Source organism: Petromyzon marinus, chromosome 32 (assembly GCF_048934315.1).
Source record: "Petromyzon marinus isolate PM22_M1 ecotype Great Lakes invasive population chromosome 32, UKy_Petmar_22M1.pri1.0, whole genome shotgun sequence".
Classification (NCBI taxonomy): Eukaryota; Metazoa; Chordata; class Hyperoartia; order Petromyzontiformes; family Petromyzontidae; genus Petromyzon; species Petromyzon marinus.
The window spans coordinates 2885685-2906015 of record NC_133698.1 but is presented as its reverse complement, the minus strand read 5'-3'; the positions used below and the strand labels follow the sequence as shown (position 1 = coordinate 2906015).

General features: G+C 44.2%; 1 protein-coding gene across 2 annotated transcripts in view; it reads right to left on the bottom strand.

Annotated features, from left to right (window-relative positions):
- ACAD8 (acyl-CoA dehydrogenase family member 8) overlaps window positions 1-20331 on the bottom strand; it is a 597193-nt gene that overhangs the window by 49188 nt on the left and 527674 nt on the right. For both annotated transcript variants that reach the window (XM_032964393.2, XM_076071224.1), the window contains one exon: window positions 3061-3213. In XM_032964393.2, the coding sequence (XP_032820284.1) occupies window positions 3061-3213 (153 nt within the window). The remainder of the gene's footprint in view (window positions 1-3060; window positions 3214-20331) is intronic.

The following is a 20331-nucleotide window of genomic DNA, read 5'->3' as shown; positions in this document are numbered from 1 at the left end:
ATTCAACGTGATATTATTTTAAGAACTCACGCAACTGTTGTGTGCGTGTTTCCTTGGGGTTAATGCTTTACAAGGAATGAGAACGAGAAAGACAGATGCCTCAAACGAGGCAGTACAAATGAGACCGTAGAGATCCGACGGTACGAGTGAGACCGTAGAGATCCGACGGTACGAATGAGACCGTAGAGATCCGACCGTACAAATGAGACCCAGCATGAGAGCCAGAACAAACAAAGATGGACAGGACAAATGAGACGGGATTGTATCGACAGTACGAGATGGTGCAAACGGGATAAATGTCTCCGACATGACAGTGCAAATGAGACATTTCAGATGGTGCCAAAAGTACAAATCAGATGGACAGGATACGTGAGGAAAAAAAGTACCAATTCGCACTGCAAATCATGGCAATCCATGTGTAGTGACATCGTGGCATTTCACTGTGTAATGCCGGCCCCTAGAGAGGCACAGCGTGCGGTGTAACAACATCGCGGACACCACTTGGATGTGGGTGCAGTACCGGCCCTAGAGGGGCTCGGTGAGCGCTGAGTGATAGCGCTGGATGGCACCACGCTCTGCGTGCAGTGACAGCCCTACAGGGTAGGGTGTGGAAGTGCCAGCCATAGGAACGGGGTTACTATAGGCCATGGCACTCCGGCGGTTGACCCGAGAGGACACGTGACCGGTTAAGTCTACAAAGGGTCTCAGGTGGGGGCTAGGGGTGGTAACGTGGTCCGGGTCGAGATCCTACTGGAGGGTTCTGGAAGGTGGCTGTGGCCAGGGGCGGAGCCAGCCATGCCGCAGAGGATATCAGCCGGGTCCCCCAGAGGGACCGGCTGCTGTTGTTTATCCTTAAGAAATCTACGTTCTACGTCCTACAGAGTCTCCAACACTTGGGCCGGGACCCAAGCTGTGGTCCGGTCCGTTGTAGCTAGTTACGGTGTAATTAGTGTAGTTAGCCTGGTGGTAACGTAGCAAGTTACGGTGTAATTAGTGTAGTTAGCCTGGTGGTCACCACCATAGGTTGTTCTTCTGTTAAGGGGCAGTTACCCCGTGTGTGTTGGTGTTTATAAATGTGTTGCCTCCAAAGAGTACGTCTGCGACTCAGTTGAACTCACTACACATGCACCATTAGAGGTCCGCTAATGGCTACGCATTATTTCAGCCAATCCATCTCAAGCACTGGAACCAATGTTCCAGCTCGTTCATTAATAAGCCCTGTAAAAAATGTAAGAAAAAAATAACTATATTTTATGCAGTTATTGCCCGGCATTAATACAATTTTGCTTAAGAAAGTTTCTGCTCACTCGGTATGTTATTACTTCAAAACAGATCTCACCTCCTCAAAGTCAGAGCACAGACAAATGTTAATGTGAATGTCTGTGGCAGCACCGCTAGTTCTAGCTAATGGGCATTTGAAAATGTTTTAAATTAACATCCTGTGCAAGTACCATCAAAGACACCACTTATATTCTCTCGCCAAAGGCTACGGGACATAATGCAGTTCCATTTTAATGCTGAAGGCCTCTATTGCTACGCTCTATTTAATGTAAATTTAAAGTTTCAAAGACTGCACCAGATTCTGCACATTTAGATGATGGAATATGTCCACTGGAATAAAGACGAATTAAAGAACACACGTATAATATTTTAATGTAAATTACTAGCTGTAAATAAACTGAAAGGATGATGGACGGTGGTCAAGAATAACAACGGAGTGGCAACCAAGGAAGTGAATGCATCCCAGAGCCATCCACCAAGGAGATGGAGCATTACACACAAAGTCTTTGCCGCAAATAAACCACGATACTTTGCTGATCTCATCAAGGAGCATAAACCATCACACAAACTCGGGTCATCCTCACACTGGCTCTTGGCTGGCCATCGAACAAAGATGGTCACAGCATCGCGTGCTTTCAGATGTGCTTCTGAGGCCGTCTGGCATGCTCTTCCTTCTGATATTAAGAAGCCACTGGAGCTATGTACTTTTACATCTCGATTGAAAACTCCTTTCTTTGAGAAATGATTTTTGTGTTTAGTTTGTATGTCCGTCCCCCACACCTCCGATTAGCACGGTTGGCTACGCACGGTGCATAGAAGTACAACTTACATATACACATGTATAACGGAGCAATGAAGTCGGTTCATATGCAGGTGCTGGGTGCATTATCACATAGCTGTATCATGGCCTTCAGCCAGCAGTGGGTTGATGATAATAATAATAACCTCAATTTATAATGCCCAGATATTTCATGAATTGGACACATTGGTCGATTGAGAACTCGGAAGTCACGAATGATGATGATGAGAACAGGCCAGGTGGCACAGAGTACACGACTCATATTGTGAAGTTTGGAATCCTGGTCAGAGATCAACTCAGCCCTTCATCCCTCTAGGGTTATTAAAATTTGTAGAAGGTCAATAGTAGTGTCTTACTGTTGAGTGATTCGCCCCTGTCATAGACATGGAATTTCCACCATTGGCCCAGCCCATAAATGGAAAATATAGACTTTGCTCGCTTCACATTTGCACTGTACAAAAACATAAGTATAGATGACAATAGCTTGCAAAGTATGGTGTTAACAAGCAATCGCTGGGTTGCACCACCTGCTCACTGAATTCAACATTCAAAAGCAAACCTCTTATCCAATGAGCACTGCTTGGCACTCCTATCCCTTAGCAGCCCTGAGCTCATGGCAGAGGCCAGTTCTACACAATGACTGGTGACTTCCCACAAAGCAGTGCACATTTTGTTAACCCCCGGAGATGCAGATCTTGAGGATTCCCTAGTGGAGAATGGTCCTGAAATAGCAAATTTGTTCACTGGTAATCCTGAATAACACCTCAACTTTGAGGTCTAAATTAAGGAGTGTCGGGGGGGGGGGGGTGATCTCCACCCCATCATTGGATCTCATAGCCCCCTGTCTGTATGATTGTGAGGCAGGTCAGAATCCGAATCTTTATTTATCTTGGAGAAATCTGATGAGCTATGAAGCTCTGTGCCACTCTGCGGCAAATGCACTGCAATCGCAGGCTCTGGCGTGGCACCGAGGAACAAACCTTGAAGCACTCGTCGGTGGCAAAGAGCTTGGCCATGGCGCAGAGTGGCACGGCAGCTGGGTCGCCCGCGTCCAGCGCTCGTGCCGCGTTCCGGATCATGAGCCTCGATGCCACCAGAGATGTGGCCATCTCAGCCAGCCGGAACTGCAGGTACTGCGTGGGGACGGGGTGGCAGGAGTGCATGGGGGTACAGATAAAGAAAATAGTGTCAAGCTCGCATTTATGTTGGCGTTAAATGGGCGAGAACCCCCAGAGAGACGAGTGTCGGTCAATCTGTAAGATTGACCTGGGTCACACAAATGACAAAAGCAGTAACATCAAAACTGAGGACACCAATTAAGCAAACAGAAATCAGAAAAAGAACCACAAATAAATGGAAAAAAATGATCGAAATCAAGCAAAAATAACGACATTTGCAGAAGAAAAAATAAAACAGCATGCAAATATAGTCAATATGAAATGTAACACATTACATATTGACTAAAGTAGACTTGGACAAATTGCTTAAAAAATCTCATTCATAATAAACACGAGTTACAGAAACATCAAAGTAGATTCAGCGTTATTATTACTCGAGTATGCAACAGACAGGAATATATCTCAAATATAAGGGGAGAGGGTAGTAGGGAGGAGGTGGGGGGAAGACAGACGGGGACTCCAGTTTCCTCCCACACGTAAAATACTCATGAAAGAAATAACAGCCAAACAACTCATTGCGGAAGTCTACTGAATACATCTTGAGGCCTTCCTTGTATAAACTAAAGAACAGTTATTTATTCATATGAATATGTTACGTATAAATATATTACATCGGAGAAATGCGAGAGATGGCATCAGCAGCTTGAGGATACCTTCATGCAGCAGTGGATGGACCACGGCTGATAATGATGATTTTATTTGCACTTCTACATGGACTTCATGTGCTTCCCGGTGAAACCAGATGGTTTATTTTTGCTGGCCCTAGACAACTCGTTAATAAAGCCATCTCGCACAGCCACACGGGAGAATCAAGCCCTGGCAGGGACACGTCTTGGATCACCCCGTGGACCAAGCACAGACACTGCATGTTTGGCTTCCAGCACAGCACAAGCATTGAACCCTGTCTCTCGGGGCATATCGTACTGCCAATCAGCCTCACTGTCACACAGCACTGTCCAGGCATCATGTGCTCCCTACACTCCCTCAATTCTCCACTTCCTCCACAGAACATCACAGGAATGTTCCTGCTGTAGTACAATTGTTATTCGCACACTGGACTTGTAGTCCAGAGGTTGCGGGTTCGATCTCCATCGTCACTGAGGCCCCAACGTATCGCTACCATTTCATTCCTTTGGTCTGATTCTACAACTGTTGTAAGTTGCCCAAGTGCAGTACAACTGTCAAAGATAAGGTAGAGCACAGCAGAGCAATGGGACTTAGATAATCATTGGCAATGACATCCAGATTGACTTGTTTCATCTCATCCACCCTGTGTTTATTCACCACACTGAAGGTAACATATCCCTATCTGCTACTGCCCTCCCACTGCTCCGCAGTGTAATGCCCTCTCATCGTCACCTTACTTGTAACCTTGCTCCGTTCAAGAAATGTATGAAGAGAAAACCAGACTCGCTTTGTGGGATCAGGAGCCTCAGGAGCACCCACCCCCATAACTGCATGACTAACCCGGAAGTCATTCTCTTCCAACTTAAAGTGCTGCTCGTTGCTGGTCGCTTGGTGTTTTGGGCTTTAAGACCTGTGCTCAGGAACTGTGATGAACACACGCAAACAAAAACCACTTAGAGATGTATAGCTACTCCTCATTGTCCTACTAGCCATAACCCAGCATGACATGTGCCCGACTAGGATATCACAGAGCTGGGAAGGGCTGTATTTCTTGTAGATGTCAGTTATCGGCTAGAAACCAAAAGCTCGTTTCACTTGTGTATTTAAGCAAAAAAAAAAGTAATGAGTTAATTGTAAACAAAACACGCTGAGCATTTGTGCTACAGTGAAATGCCACGAAAAAAACTAAAAAAAAAACCTGTGTCAGCTTAAAAACAAAGTCCATTTAAATGCGGCGTGTTTACATTTCTGTATGGAAGAAAATGGAAGGAAAATATAACATGTCTGCATGTGCAACTGTTTTTCTCCTAAATAATCACTTAATATTCATGTGGTGCTAAAAAAATGCACCTATGCATGAATATTAAATGACACTCTTTTGACAACGACCCCAGATATTAGCGCTGGCAAAGTGCGGTGACCTACAACACCCCGAGAACACAGGGCACGTCTGTAGCAAGCTATCCCGATAAGGGTTCATTGAGAATGTCATCTTGCGCTGAGATGGTTTTGCAGCAGTAAATGGTCTCAGCTCATTCAGAAATGACACACTATTAGTGAATGCAAATATAATCAGAACTCCATTCTGCGTCTCCGAATATAAAATGTTTATTTTTTTACCCCATCAGCCTATTGTCTTCCAGACAAATATTAACCAACAGCATTAGTTAAGCAAGCAAACTCTGGACTGGCTTCGACCTTCGAGCTCTCATCAGCTAAGTTAGGCTTGCTACGCAAGTGCTGCGGGGCCCTCAATCTAAATGATGGGGCCATGTTCAATGGAGAATGCAATATTGTACACAAACACATTACGTGTTGTTGTGGAACATTATCGGTTCTATCTCCACATGTAAATAAAATATGAGTCCATCGGCTTATTGGCTAATGACATTGCAGTATCAGGTAAACAATGAAATGAAAACTAATCCTGTTGTTGGAACACGCATTTTTTTACATTGTCTAGTTTGTGCCATTTCATTTGTATTGAATCCATAATAGAGGTTTTTGGATTAGATCGTGTAAATATAAATGTGTCGTTAAAGCTACCACCACCTGACACAGCCAATTAGTAAAATTTCTCCACATTTCTGGCGATCACCTGATGATGCTGGTTGTGATTCTTGGCGCAACGTCGAACACGAATTGTAAATGTTGTTGGTTTACTCTCCACCACACCGATGTGCTGTACTGTAACGAATTGGCATGTTTTGTTTACGTGACAAAACTTACTAATTGGCTGTGTCGGGTGGTGGCGGGTTTAACAACACATTCATATTTATGCGATTTAACCCAAAAACCTCTATTATGGATATTGGTCGCAAAAGCCTACGTGTTAAACTGTATTGAAATTCTTACCGAGTTTTAAGATTCATATAAGACGCATACAATATTCACACATAACACATATGGCCAATGCATACGCACATTTTAAAAGAGTGCTTTTACGTAAGATGAAATTGGGGTGCTCAGCAAAAAGCCGCATATATGAGGAGATGAAACATTAACCATCGAGTAAACCTTATGGCGGGAACCCGGGGTCCCGTAAGGTCTCGCATAAACTGCGTTGCGACGTCATTTGATGTCTGTTGAAGGCGAACAATACGGCAAACTATTCCTCTCAATGAGCTCTACTCTATGCGCTAATAAAAATGTAAAAGTTTTGTTTTTTTCTGCGCATTCGTCCTCGCTGCGCTTGGACATGACAACAGAATGATCAGTGCCAGGTGGATCACGGCGTTTATGTGCGCGGTGGAACGGAGTCGCCAAAATAAATAAATTAATTGCGATTTTGACTTCCGTTTATTCGGGACCCCGGGGGTCCCGCCATAAGGTTCAAGTATAGATTTGACAGAAATCCAACTCACTGTAATGTCATCAGCTGGCTGCCCACACATACACAATGCGATCTCCTGTGCGACACGTCAACGTTGCCTCTGCTCGTTCTGGAAGGGTGCATGCCTCTGCAGGTGAAGGGTGCCTTATTAAGGGCACGAGTGAAAAGTTCAGGAGGTGACAGGGGGCTTGGCTCGGGGGACTGATGTAATGTCAGGGCACCGATATCTTGGGTTCAAATCTGGGCAGCCACCCGTTTATTTAACCACGTGCCTCAAGTGGAGGGCATTGGGGGTCTCAGCCTGGCCAACAAGGCCTATGCAAAACAAACGGATGCAATGTATACCTGTATCGGACAATTGCTACACGGGGAACCACTTTTTGGAGTTTAAAGATTAGTCGGGTATGCGCAGTGTTGCATAAGAGAGGTTAAATTCAGGGACCCCAGAAATAGGAGGAATGGGAGACCTTTATTTCAGAAGCATGCGAGGGCCCGTTGAGACCACACAGTCTATTTCCCCTATAATATGACTGCCATATTTCTGCGGCGTCACCATGTGGGACCGTTTACGATTGCATACGAAGGGGGGATTCCAGCTCGTGACACACCTTGAATCACGGTGCAAATGGGAGGTAACTGCATATAACACGTGATTTATGCCATCAAATTAAATCAATTTTTATTTTTAAAAATGTGCATGAAAAGGGAGGGAAATTTGAGGTGTGTCGGCCCAGTGCTGTTTCCATTCGAGTAGGAAGCCCTAGAGTCAAAATTAATTCGTAATGGAAAACAATTAATACGCGCCCACTTATCTACATGGAGAAAATACATACCCATGCATAGTCAGGGTGGTCAATAAAATTAGTACCATTTTGTGCAAGTAATGAGCGGTCATCTTATGGAGATATCGGATCCACCATGGGGAAAGTGGCATTTCCACCAGCGCTTTAGGGTTGACACCGGGACTGATATCAGGGTAACTAACGACATCAGCCTGCATATGATCAGTCTTCTGAGGCTTTTAAACCATTAGAGCGAATTTACTGTTCCTTCAATTGCCATCGCCAACGTGCATCAATCCAGCACTTTTCATAAGTTAACAGCTTTATGCAGAAGTGCGTTTAGTAAATCTCGTTCGTTTACTAAATTTACAGTAAATGATTTTATGGCGACGTGTGTCGACAAGTGACTTAACTAAGCAGATCGCTTATAAAATAATTTAACGCAATGTACCAACGATCAAATTGTAATTGCCTCAAGCTGGAAAGCAGCCAGCCCATCGCATTGGCTCGGCACTGATATTTAAAGTTTGAGTAGAATTGAAGCTAAAATGAGCCTATCATTTACCACAGTAGCCTAAGGCACTGCCCACTGTAATAAAATTGGCAATCAGTTGCAAGTCTGCAACATTAAGAGTCAACACAAAGGTTCAGAATGTCCTAAACTGCAAAAGTTTGCAGTTTTCATTAGTTCACCACCATAAAGGTTTAGCTTGGGGCACAGAGCATATATCCATGAGTTGGATTCAAATGTCATTTGTAAGCGTGTGCGTGCATGGGTTAATGCAAAAAGACAAAGATCCCCCCCAATAGTCTTAACAGACTGTCGGGGAAAGTGCAGTTAGTGAGCACCTATGAAGGCCTACACGGCGCACGAGGGGGTGGATGGCCAGCACTACGCCCGGCTGCCTTTGTCTCCCTTGTGGTGATGTTTACACACCGCACCAGGTAATAATTTGAGGCTGAGTCGACCTAGGGGATGCCCAGGACCAGTTTAGATAATCATCTGAACTGGTCCTGGGCGGGAATCGAACTGGGGTCGCAAGGTTCGTAGGGCGGCAGTGAGGAAGAGTAGAGTAAAATATCAGCAGTTGCATTACGAAGCAATTTCAGGCCTACGCCTTGTCTGAGTGGTCGCTCAAGCCAAGTTCAGACACAGTCCATGATATACCAGTGTTCAAATGCAAAATAGACTGGATCAATCTTGATTTGAAGCTTTCGTGACTGCAGGGATCCATACTCTTTGGTTCTTTCGATAAAGTAACGTAGGTATAAAATGAAATAAATCACGACGTTTCGGGCGCAACACAAGTGTCCGTCATCAGGTGGGAAAGCTGTGGTCTGTTGCTGAGGCAGACTGTTTTAAAAGTTTTGAAATGGGTGTAGCCCAAGGGTCATAAAGAAGTGGCCGGGGCTAGTGATGTTAATGTGAGAAATTAGCATGTAACTGTAAGATAGGAGGAGGCGGGCGGCCTCCACTCCAGCCCCCACTCACCACTCATTATCTTTCCTCCTATCGTTCCGGTATTGCCTGCTATGCGGGGTTTCTCAAGGAAATGGGGGGGGGGGGGCTTATCGCCTCCTTCTATTCTCGTTATTTTCCCTTCAGCTTGTAGCTAAGGTGCTCCTTCGCTGCCAAGGCATACAGAGATCTGTGCCAAGCTCTCCAGGTAGGGAGTTTCGGGATTGTGCTCCTTGCCATTGTGTATACAAAACTACAATAATTAAAAGTGACTTACAGAAATGCCACCTACATGAACAATGCTGTGCTGACATTCAAAACAAAAAAGTGAAGGCATTGGGTTTGGTTAAGTCACTCAAGAGTTGCTGCACCACGTCTGACATTCACTCTGGGAATTAACGATGCTTCAACATTGTGCCAGACAATCTGGGAAACAACCTGCGTTCATATCAACAAGGCAAGACGTAAACTGAAGGTAGTGCATTAGCAGTGATGTATACACACACACTCTGAAATACTTGACCGTACAGAAGGGTGGCTGAGACTAAAATAGTGTCGGATTGATCATAGTGCTGCTTCTGTCAGAGCCATCAAAAAGTAAGCGCATGGCCTCCGAGTATGTGAAGAAAGAACTTATTTTGGAAAGCAACTTCAAAAGTTTCGGACTAAAAGGTGGCAAGAAAGCAGCACATCCGATGAGCACGGTTGGCTACGTACGATGCGAAATAAGTATCAACATACATTGTAGACGTCAGGAAAATGTCGTTGTGATTGTGTGGGTTACATGCGCAGGGTGCAGGAGGGCAGGTTCCCGATACAGGCATGGCGAGTGGCATCCAGAGGCTGGTGACCAAGCCAGACATAGAGCCAGGTGAGGGCAGCCTTTCAGAAATGGAGGCCTTTACGAGGAGTGTTGACGATCCAACTAGGATCTGGCCCATAACACAAGTGATGGTGAGGTGAGATGGCCTTTTAAGGAGGTGGCAAAACGTCCCTCTTGATTATGTTACCAAAAAAAAAACACCACATGATAGCATGACTGACAATGGAGAGAATCCATCACAGAGAGAATGTGTCGATGTTAAAGTGGGAGTTTTCACATAATGCAGTGCCTGAGTCACATGATGAAATTAGTAGCCGCATTATTTATTTATTTGTCAAACGCAGGCGCTACAGCCGAGACCATCATATTTCCCACAAAGGGGAACAATTTGAGAGCGAGGAGGTAATATAAATTTTTCACTCGCTTGCCTCGGGCCCCAAATCTGGGATCTCAGTGGTGCTTGGTGGCAAACCACATCCGTGTCTACATTCGTAAAAGTGACAGTTTTCATATTAGGAGGGCTGTATAAACAACTGGAAATGCGGCCTTTTTTTATCCAAGTAGTGCACCCGGCTTCAGGTTTCAGATCGCTTGAGCCTGGATTCCTTGCATGCACATGTTCGCAATGCTGTATGCGTAACCACAGATACATGTGCTCTTTAACCTGCCCATTGGTTAACTGTGGCTTACCCATCTATATTGTTGAGTGGACAGAAGTTGAGTGGAGGGGGGGGGGATTTAAGAAACTTGCTCACTGTTTCAACTACTGGCTGAGTGTGCTAACACCCAAAATATACCACTGTGACAGTCCCGTGAAGCTGCGACAAAGATGGACAATGAGGCACTGTCATCACCACGGGTGGAGCCACAGGGGGGGGCTGGGGGGGGCTCAGCCCCCCCCTGAAATTTTGGGAAAGTCGGTAATCGGGATAACCGGATATCCGGCTGCTGCAAAATGCTGGCTGCCACCTTGTGATGCCCTGCAGGCTGCTTGAGCGGCAGCCTTTCGAACTTATCGAACTTATTAGCCACATCAGCGGCTCCGACATATTAATAAACTCTGCGTTCAAATCCAATAAAATTTGTTTTATACATTTGTGGCGCCCATTGGAAAACATACACTGGATATCTCAAAATATTGAAGTTAGCCCCCCCAAAGTCAAAATTCTGGCTCCGCCCCTGGTCATCACTGTTGAGCTGACAGACAAGAATCTAAGACGTGTATTTGTAACAAACGTTTAGGCTGCAAGGAATTATAAAAAAAAGGACCAATACAATTAGCATCTAAACGTAGCTGCATCTCAAGACCTTGCAACTCAAGAAAGGCAACTCGGTGTCTAACATCAGCCTGTGAACATTTTCCTCGTTAATGGGATTTCTTATCGGTTAAGCATCACATATATTTATTTTAATAGAATAGCAAACGTGTCTCAGTACTCACGTGTGCATCAGGCAGTCGTCATCTATTAATGGCCATGAGCCAGTTGTGGAACTTGCACGTTTACATGGGGTTACTCTCTCCGTAGGACAACCACTGTTACCTTCCCATAATACAGATCAAAACATTTTTTTTATTAAACCCAGAGACATCATGAGAATAGCTAACTCCTGATCAGGATTTTAACTCATGACAATGTGATTGTGAGACAAATGCTCTACCATCGTTCCGCTTGGCCAGATAAATAATTTGAAATGCTGTGTAAAATTTGAGTGTCATGTTTATTACTTGTACACAGAGCAACACAAACACGTGACGTGATCGGAACAAACTCTCTGGATAAATGCAACACCATCGGACATTATGAAGTTAACTGTAACCATCTGCCAACATGTTGGGAAGAAATTCAATCTGATCCACAAAGACGACACTATTTAATTCGATTAATAAGCGCTTGAATATTACCTATTAATGCCCAGCTAAAAAGCATTACCTTCATTGGATTTGGAAAGCTTATTGCACGCAAAAATCTCAGTAATGATTTCGGCAAGGGCAGGAGGAAATGATCACACGCTTGTGTGCTCTGGAAATTATGCCCTCAAACGATATTAATAACTACACCACACGCAAATTTGTGGTTGTCACTCAAGTGAAAAATGTACGCTTCTGTTCACTTATTTGTTACCTGTTTATACGCGGTTATTTATATGTCCTTGTGCATGTTTTTGCCCAATTATTCACTGCACACTGTGCAATGTAATACTGAGATACGATTTGAATGCAAAAGTATCACCTTGAGCTCAGCCTGGCATACATATACAGAAAGGGCATTGTGGTCAGAAATGATGATGTTAACTCACTGCTGGTGTCAATGCACAGCAAAGTTCAAGCACGTTGTGTGGCCAGCAACAAACTTTTGTGGCTGGCATTGAATTGCAATGTGTTAATTTACATGCCGCCACCACCACCCTATAGACTTATTATAATTGTCTTTATATATTCGGTCAGATGGTTTCTTTGAGCTTGTCTGACTTGTGAGCAGATGGCAATGAGTTCAAATCTCATCAGGTGTTGACTAAACCCATTGTTCCTTCGATGTCTATAAGATAAATACTGCCATGTGGGAAGTAAAAAGTGGTCGCTCTTTGAAGGGACTATCTCCTGCGAGGGAATATGGAATTTCAAGCAATAGTTTAGGGCTACCAATAGGGATGAGCAACGCAATCACCTCATACTCATTTGGCCATAGACGAGTTGAGGGTTTTTTTTCCCCCCAAAAAAAAGTTAACACGAAAAAAGTCTCCAACACACCGGTGTGCTGTACTATTCACGAATTGGCACGTTTGGTTTACGTGACAAATCTTACTAATTGGCTGTGTCGGGTGGTGGCGGGTTTAACGACACATTAATATTTACGCAATCTAAACAAAAAAACCCTCTATTATGATTAATAGTGGTCGTGAAAGCCTACGTGTTACACAGAAGTGAGGGGAGCAACATTTCTACTTGTGTAGATGTGTAACGCGCGCAGGGTTTGCAAACAGCAGTTGCATTCATGTACGGGGTTGTAAACAGTGAGGTCAGCTCAGAATAAGCAGGTGCAGGCGTGTGGCCTGGGTGACAGCAGACAGAGAGACGCCGGCAATTAGGGAAAGAGGCAGTGATTGGCTGGCTGCAAACGCGGTGTAGGTGCCATGGAGGCGAGAGATAGAGGCGATAAGGGAGAGAACACGTGCAAGGGGCGGCGGGAAAGGCGCCGGCTTAATTAGGGCCATCTGAGGGCATTTAATGAGGAGGGGGATATAAGGGGAACGTGTGAGGCAGTTGGGTTGAGTGGGTTGGAGATGAGGCAGTGAAGAGATACAAGAGAAGTCCGGGACCTCGCCCCCCACACCTCGTCCTCCCCAGCGGTGTTGGCTGAACCCCCGCTGGGGGAATGATCGAGGTTGAAGGTGCGGGTGTAGACAGGCTAGCAGTGGAGGGGCTAACAAAATCTTTAGTCTGAGTGTGATAGGCTAGCGGAGTGAGAAGCTAGCAGAGTATACAGAGAGAGAGAGAGTCCGTGACAGACTAGGAGAGCGGGGAGTAACAGGCTAGCGGAGCAAGAGAGAGTAAGCTCGAAGTAGCAGGCTGGCAGAGGAAGAGTTCAGAACAGGAGTACGTGGTGTTGAACAACAGGAGCATCCGTGTGGGATGCTGTGAATAAAGTGACAAAGGAGAAAAGACGAAGTTGTCCGCGTGAATAAACACCACACTACACTTGGTTCAGAGACCAAGTCTGAAATTCGATGTGATAAGGGATTGCTAAATACTCATTAAACTTGAGACTTTATATCAGCTGGTAAGGTCCATTGAGCTAAGCAGCTCAATTACGAGGATGACCTTGACCTAGCTCTGACAAGTTAAAGTAAGTTAAATAAATTACAGAGGGACAACAAAGGACAACCACCACTCCTGCCATCTTGGCCCAACTACAAAGGTCCTCACGTTTAGCCATTTAGACTGGAAGGGGAAAGTGTTCAGCACATATTTAGGCTAACAAGGCACACAAGGGCATGGGCACGGGTGAACATAAAGACCAACGTACAGTATTGCCCTTAACAGATTATTGGGGCAACCACTGTTAGTGAGCACCTGATAAGGCCGGTGTCACACAGGAAGGAGACGTTTCATCAGCACTACGCCGCTCAGCCGTTGTATTCCCAGAACTGATGTCCACACGACACCCCAGGCAATTATTTAAGGCCGAGTCCCGCTTATATATCAGTTATCTGCTTTTTGTGTTTAGTTTGTTGTCCATTCCCCCCGCACCTTTGATTAGCACGGTTGGCTACGTACAGTGCGAAAGAGGTTGAACATACACACATACATACAACCTAGTGAAGGCCCAGGGTGAGTTTAAATATGAAACCACTGATGTCAACCATGGCTGAGACTCGAACATGAGTTGCTATATCATGAGACTTTTTTGGCAGTATAAAAGTATGAAAAATAATAATAGTTTTACCCTATCTGGCAATAAAATGGGCGTTAAGATGGTCAAACATCAAATAGATACCTTTTGCAAGGCATCAAGTATGTTCGCCTTTTGGCGTTCGCTGGTCTGACACTAGGCCATGAAGAAGGCTGTCCCCGGTGTAGGCCATGCATCATATTATCAAAGCATGTTTTTTTTCATGTTCACCACAAGTACAGTGTGTGGTTAATGCAGTAAATTTGATTCCTTGCAAAAAGGTTTCTATTTGGTGTTTGAACATCTTAACACAATCTGTTTTATGCCAGAAAGGGTCAAACATTCTCATTTTTCACATGAGTTGCTATGCTCGTAGTGCTGTGTGTTAATCACTTCACAACAAAGAAACAACACACATCCAGGTTGCATTTGTTAATTGGCTCAATATTTGTTTAAAGGTTCAATATTGTCAAGGTCAAGACATTCTGAAGACCGATGCCACTGATGCCACCATCAGCACGATTGCAGATCCAGCAGCTGACCTCCCGAGTCAACCCACGCAGTATCCCACAATCTGACTTTGTGTCAATATTCCACTCGCTCGTTATCAATATTGAGATTTCACGTAACACAATAAGCATTTGTGAACAATATCGACTTGCGATCATTAACAATGAGACGTGTTGCCATTATCACATCTCTCACAGCACTTGTCAGCCTTTTCACTCCTATCTGCGGTGGCATTAAGATTCACCCCCAAGAAAAATAAAAAAACTGCATGCACCAATTACTATAAATCAATTTATAAGTACAGCAGACTGACCACCACGTGACAATTAAACCAAGATTACGATGTTGAAAAACATGGACACAATGCAGTGATAGCATCCAGATTTTGTCAATGTCAATAAACTCGTGACCATGTGTGCGTCTCGTCATTGTCCATTGTGATTGTGACAGCTTGCATAGGGTATATGGCTTGAGTCATAACACTGTCAAGTAACGTGGCAAGGATTTATTTTAAAAAAAGGTCTTAAGACATTTTAAAGGCTGTGGCATGAGTCACATAAGTTAATCAAGTTGGCCACTGTGTGCCAACCTACCGAGGGAGACAGATGGGGCGCACATCTCCAAAGTGGTGGCTAAAGGGGGCTCAGCTGATGAACTCTGCACAATTAACCAGATATTAAATCCCGGAGACTTACAGCTGCATGGAACCAGTGAGCAGCTGTTGTAAAATGTGTGCTGGCACGAGGGATTGCTGGGCTGGGCCCTTCACTAACAAATCTCCCTTTGGCCCACCAACTCCACTCTCCCTTTCATTGTGTATCGCTGTTACGGTGACCCCCCCCCCCCGCCACCAAACAGCTCTACTGCCTCCCCCCACACATCCAAGAGGATCTGGAGTGAGGCCTTGAGGACGTGTGCAGCTGGTTGGGTTAACTGCACGTGGGGGTGTTAGTGACATCAATGTAAGCAGAAGCACCAGGCAGGAATCCCTCATGTCACAAAACCTGTAATATTGGCAAAACATCAACAACATCATTTGTACGAAAGGGAAAAAAAACACGTGTACGCACGCTAATGTGCAGCTGCGCTTTTAATACGCCAAGTGAAAATATCAGTGGCTCCGTGCTTAACTGAGTACAAAGAGGTGCTCGTAACCATCGGTGGCCAAGGACCAGTGGTGAAAATTTCACATCTCCATGGCAGGGGATTTTTTTATCAGCTGAGTCGATCCTCACCAACCAGGACTGAACTGTCAAACTTGCAAAAGTGAGAGGCAAGTGCTCTAACCGTACCACCACCCAGCCAAGAATTGCAATTGGAACTTGGTTGAAAAGTAAAGTCATATAATTAAAAATATCTATCCGACCAAAATTAGCTGACTTTGAAATTACACTTGCAAAAGCCATATTTTGCATCAGTGTCCCACGAGTGCCATAACACAGGCGTAACATTCACAATAAAGCCGTTGAAAAAAATGTCTAAACATTTCCTTTCCTCGAACTAGCAATTTGGCAGCGCTCATTTCCATTCCAGCGCCCCCCCCCCCGCCCCCCCCCCCAAATTAGGATTCAAATTGTCACTAATATAGCAACGTAAAAATACTGCACTCCTACGGAGTTAAGGTGTCTTTAGAGCACAAACTGCAGGGTACTTTGGCAGTAACTTTTACTCTCGGCAACTGACAGTATCCTGAAGATGATCTCAAATGGCACAAATCGAGGGTCTGAGGTCACAGGATTCACAATCATTTGTCACAATTGAGCCGAGGGTTGTGTGGAAATAAACACCACTCTCGGTGTCCAACACGTGCTCTCACCTTTGGCGGTTTATGCTTTAAATCACCATTTCACCTGTAATCACAGGCCCTCAGCTATAGCATGGACTCACTCGGTAGCTGTGGGCTTGGCCTTATTTTTCCAAGAGCAGTAAATCACATGGTGTTAGTGGGCGGTCGGAGACCCTCATTCCAGCAGTACGTTTTTGCATGGCTGCTCCTTTACCCCTTGATTATTTTAAGGGCACTGGTAGGCTTTCTGAGACTGTCTAATTGCTCCTCGAGACATTGTAATTAACTCACAGGCAGATGAAGCAGGACTCATGCCCAATATCTCAGAGGTGTTAGATCAGTGCTCAGACCCAGACATCAGCCTCATGAGCCACCAAATCTGGACGAGGAAACTTTATGACAATGTAAGAAAAAATAAGTTAGGGAATCAACTTGTAGTATGTTGTCAATTAGATAAATATTTGTTTTATCACAACAGAGAGGCAAGAGGTACAGACTTCATATTTTAAAGACACTACTATCCTTTATTTTACGGCAAAAAACAACATTATTTTGTCTCATGCATGATTTAATTGTGTGCCGAACACAGACCCATATCTAAAGGAGAGGGTTCTTGCCTCTAACATCTGGCAGTTCACCGGCATAAGTTCAAGAAAAGCCTGACTGCTGATGAGACACCTTGTGTCGAAACTGGTCCAGAGCTTGCTTGTATTGAAATAATGCACTTCCAAAAGGCCATGTGGTTGACAGGATGTGAACAACATACTTCAATTTGTTACGTGAGAGGGACAGATATTTTAAGATGCATATTCTGCTTATGTCTTTTGTTTATCATTTACTTAGCTACAGCGCAATATCAGGTAGCTAAAGCTAATTTATTTAATTTAATGACCAGCTCATATATTATGCCAATATTGAAAAGCACGTATTGCATATATACACACACACATATAGTGAGAAGATAGGAATGGAAAAAAAACAGAACCTTTTTTTTTATAACCAGATGGGTATCAGAGTCAATATCACAACACAGGAAACACAATTATAAGGTTGCAAGTCCAAATCCTAAACGTGGTTGCTTGAGCCGATCATTCCACCAGGGCCAATAAAATAAGAACCACTTTTTTATGAAGTCAGCAGTGGTTGTCCTATGAAGATAATGTTAGCTGCCATAGGAATGTGTAATATCCATCATTGGCTCAGGGTCAGTCATGGAGATGATTGCTTACCCCACTTGCTCATTAAACTGATATTCACCAATGGGTTAACGTGCAATCCTCGACTGCATCCAATGAAGCAGTTGAATGTCTGCTTTATAAATTTTTCATTCATAGTCACTAAAGTTGGGATTTCCAGACACTAGTAATTGTGCAGCATTATGCATAGTAATTTGAAAGCAATTAAGGGCTCAAGAAATTACTGGCCTGTGTGGGACTGCAGACATTTTGCTGTACACGTGTGCACGTGTGAGTACATCTGGGACGCAGGAGTGCAGTGTTTAGTGATCCGAGTTCGATTCCCACTCCAAGTCTATTCTTAACTAAACTATTTTTTATTTTACCAGGTAAGACCCACTGAGCTGTATAGCTCTTTACTAGAAGCGACCTGGCCACAAATGATAGCGCAACGAAGTGTCTTATGATGTGGAAATGTATAGCAGCCAAAAACTCGAAACGCACGATTCGAAATGTGGAGGGAAAATCTGGAGGACCCAGAGAAAAATCCACGCGACCACGGGGAGCACATGGAAACTCCAAATATATACAGCGTCAGGGTCGGGATCGAACCCACGACCTCCTGAACACCAGGCGAGGCAGTTAACATCTCACCACCGTGATCCCCAGTCAGTGAATAACATGTGTTATCTGAATAGAAAATGATACCCCTCTCCTCAGCCGACTCATCCATAAATGCCACTGGTGCAGAGAAGAAGATTCACATTTCAGAGACAAAGGAGGCTGTGCATCGTGTTGGCAAAACAATAGTAAAAGCACTCTGTTTAGTGTAAAAGGACAGCCTTATAAGGGTGCTCACGAACAGGACTAACCCCTTAATATTATGAGGTCTTAACAAGCGGGTCTCTTTTGTCATGTGTCTGTGGGTGTGAGTGCAAGAGCAGGTCCTGCCGATGACTCACGCACACGAGTAAATCTAAGTGGTGAGATTTGGCGCTGATATTTTAGGTGGCTTAGTCTGGTGTTACTGCTGGTCTGAGAGATGGTGCTTATTGCTCATCTTGGGAATATATTCATCGCTTATTCTCAGTGGGAAGACAATGCTTGCCAAGAGCCATGAAACGTGTCCAGCTCTGATGAATGCTTTGATTATTGAGGTGTGCGGCATTTTGGCAAATGAGCCAACGGTTTCATTCCTATCGCCCTCACCCAGTGATTCCTGCAAACAATTACCAAAATGTACCCCTTAAGCAATTTCGAATTGCTTAATTGAGCGTAAGATGGTTCACATTTGTGGAAAAAAATTAAACAAGTTCTACATTCCTAGGGCAGGGGAAAGGAGTATTGATTTCGGACAATACAATAAAATTCACAAGGTTTTTTTGGGGGGATAGATGGCATAAATGGATAATATTGGTCGCGAAAGCCCACGTGTTAAACTGACAATAACATTCGTAAGGATCAGCTACTAATGCAAGCTGATCACACAAAAGCAAGTTAAAATATCGATCTGCTACTTAAAAAAGAATCTCTACCCTCCTAACTTTGAGCTCTTTGGAGTTGTATACCACCCCTGTTTATTACGACTTGTCCCTTACAGACAGGGCCATTGTCTATGGGCGTTGGGCAGTTCAGCAGCGTTAATTTCATGTACGCCTCACTCTGCCGATGAGATAGTGAACGTCGAAACCAGTCCAGAGTTGCTTTTACTGAATCAATGCTGATAATGGCATGTTGCTCCCAGAGGACCGTGCGACGTTTATTATTCTTTCGTGTGTGGAGACACAAATATGGGAAGGTCTTATTCATTGTTTGCATGTTTTCACCTATTCTTTAGATTTGTAGATAAGTTCATGGATGATCCGATGGTTCGGTGCTTTATAATTGATGCACTGCAAATACAATAAATCATGATGATGCCATTGATAGAAGAAACAGTCCCTGCCATATAAATGTGGAACTTCTACCACTTCTTCCACTTACATTGGACTCTTTGAGTGCATTCTTTTTCAGCATACCTTTTTGCCGATGCAGCTCAAACAGAGAAAGCACGCACAGAATGTATACAGGCCCAGGTGCCACTATATTTCAGGTTTTCTATCCCAGTTGGATATGAAGCATGTTTTGCATCTCCTATTGTGTATATATGAATAGATGCATTCAAAAATAAAGTGATCCTCCACACCACTGCTTTAAGACTTAATAAAATGGCCATATCTGCTCTTGAATTGCATAGCTCCGAATCAGTGTCTTTACAGCATTTGCCATCTGCATGCACATGCATCTATGCATTAGCTTTGCGAGTCTGAAACTGTGTGGAGGAGGGTGACAACGATGCTTTGATATTTAAATGGATTGTGCCCCACAATCTCAGCACGTGGTGTGCATAGGGGCTGTTCTCAAAACAGCCGGTTCGAAACGGCCACTACCTGGCCAATTTTTTTACAGGCCACAAACCAGCCCGGGAGTGCTGCGGTCAGACCAATCGAATCACAATCGGTACGCTGCGAGTTCAATTCTCAAATGAGTTAATAAAACAGTTACTGTTAAGTCATCACCATCAGCCATTATAATTTCCATAGAAATAATCATTTTTGCTTTTTATGTTTAGTTTTTTTTTGTCCTTCCCCCGCGCCACTGATTAGCACGGTTGGCTACGTATGGTGCAAAAGAAGTTCAACATACAT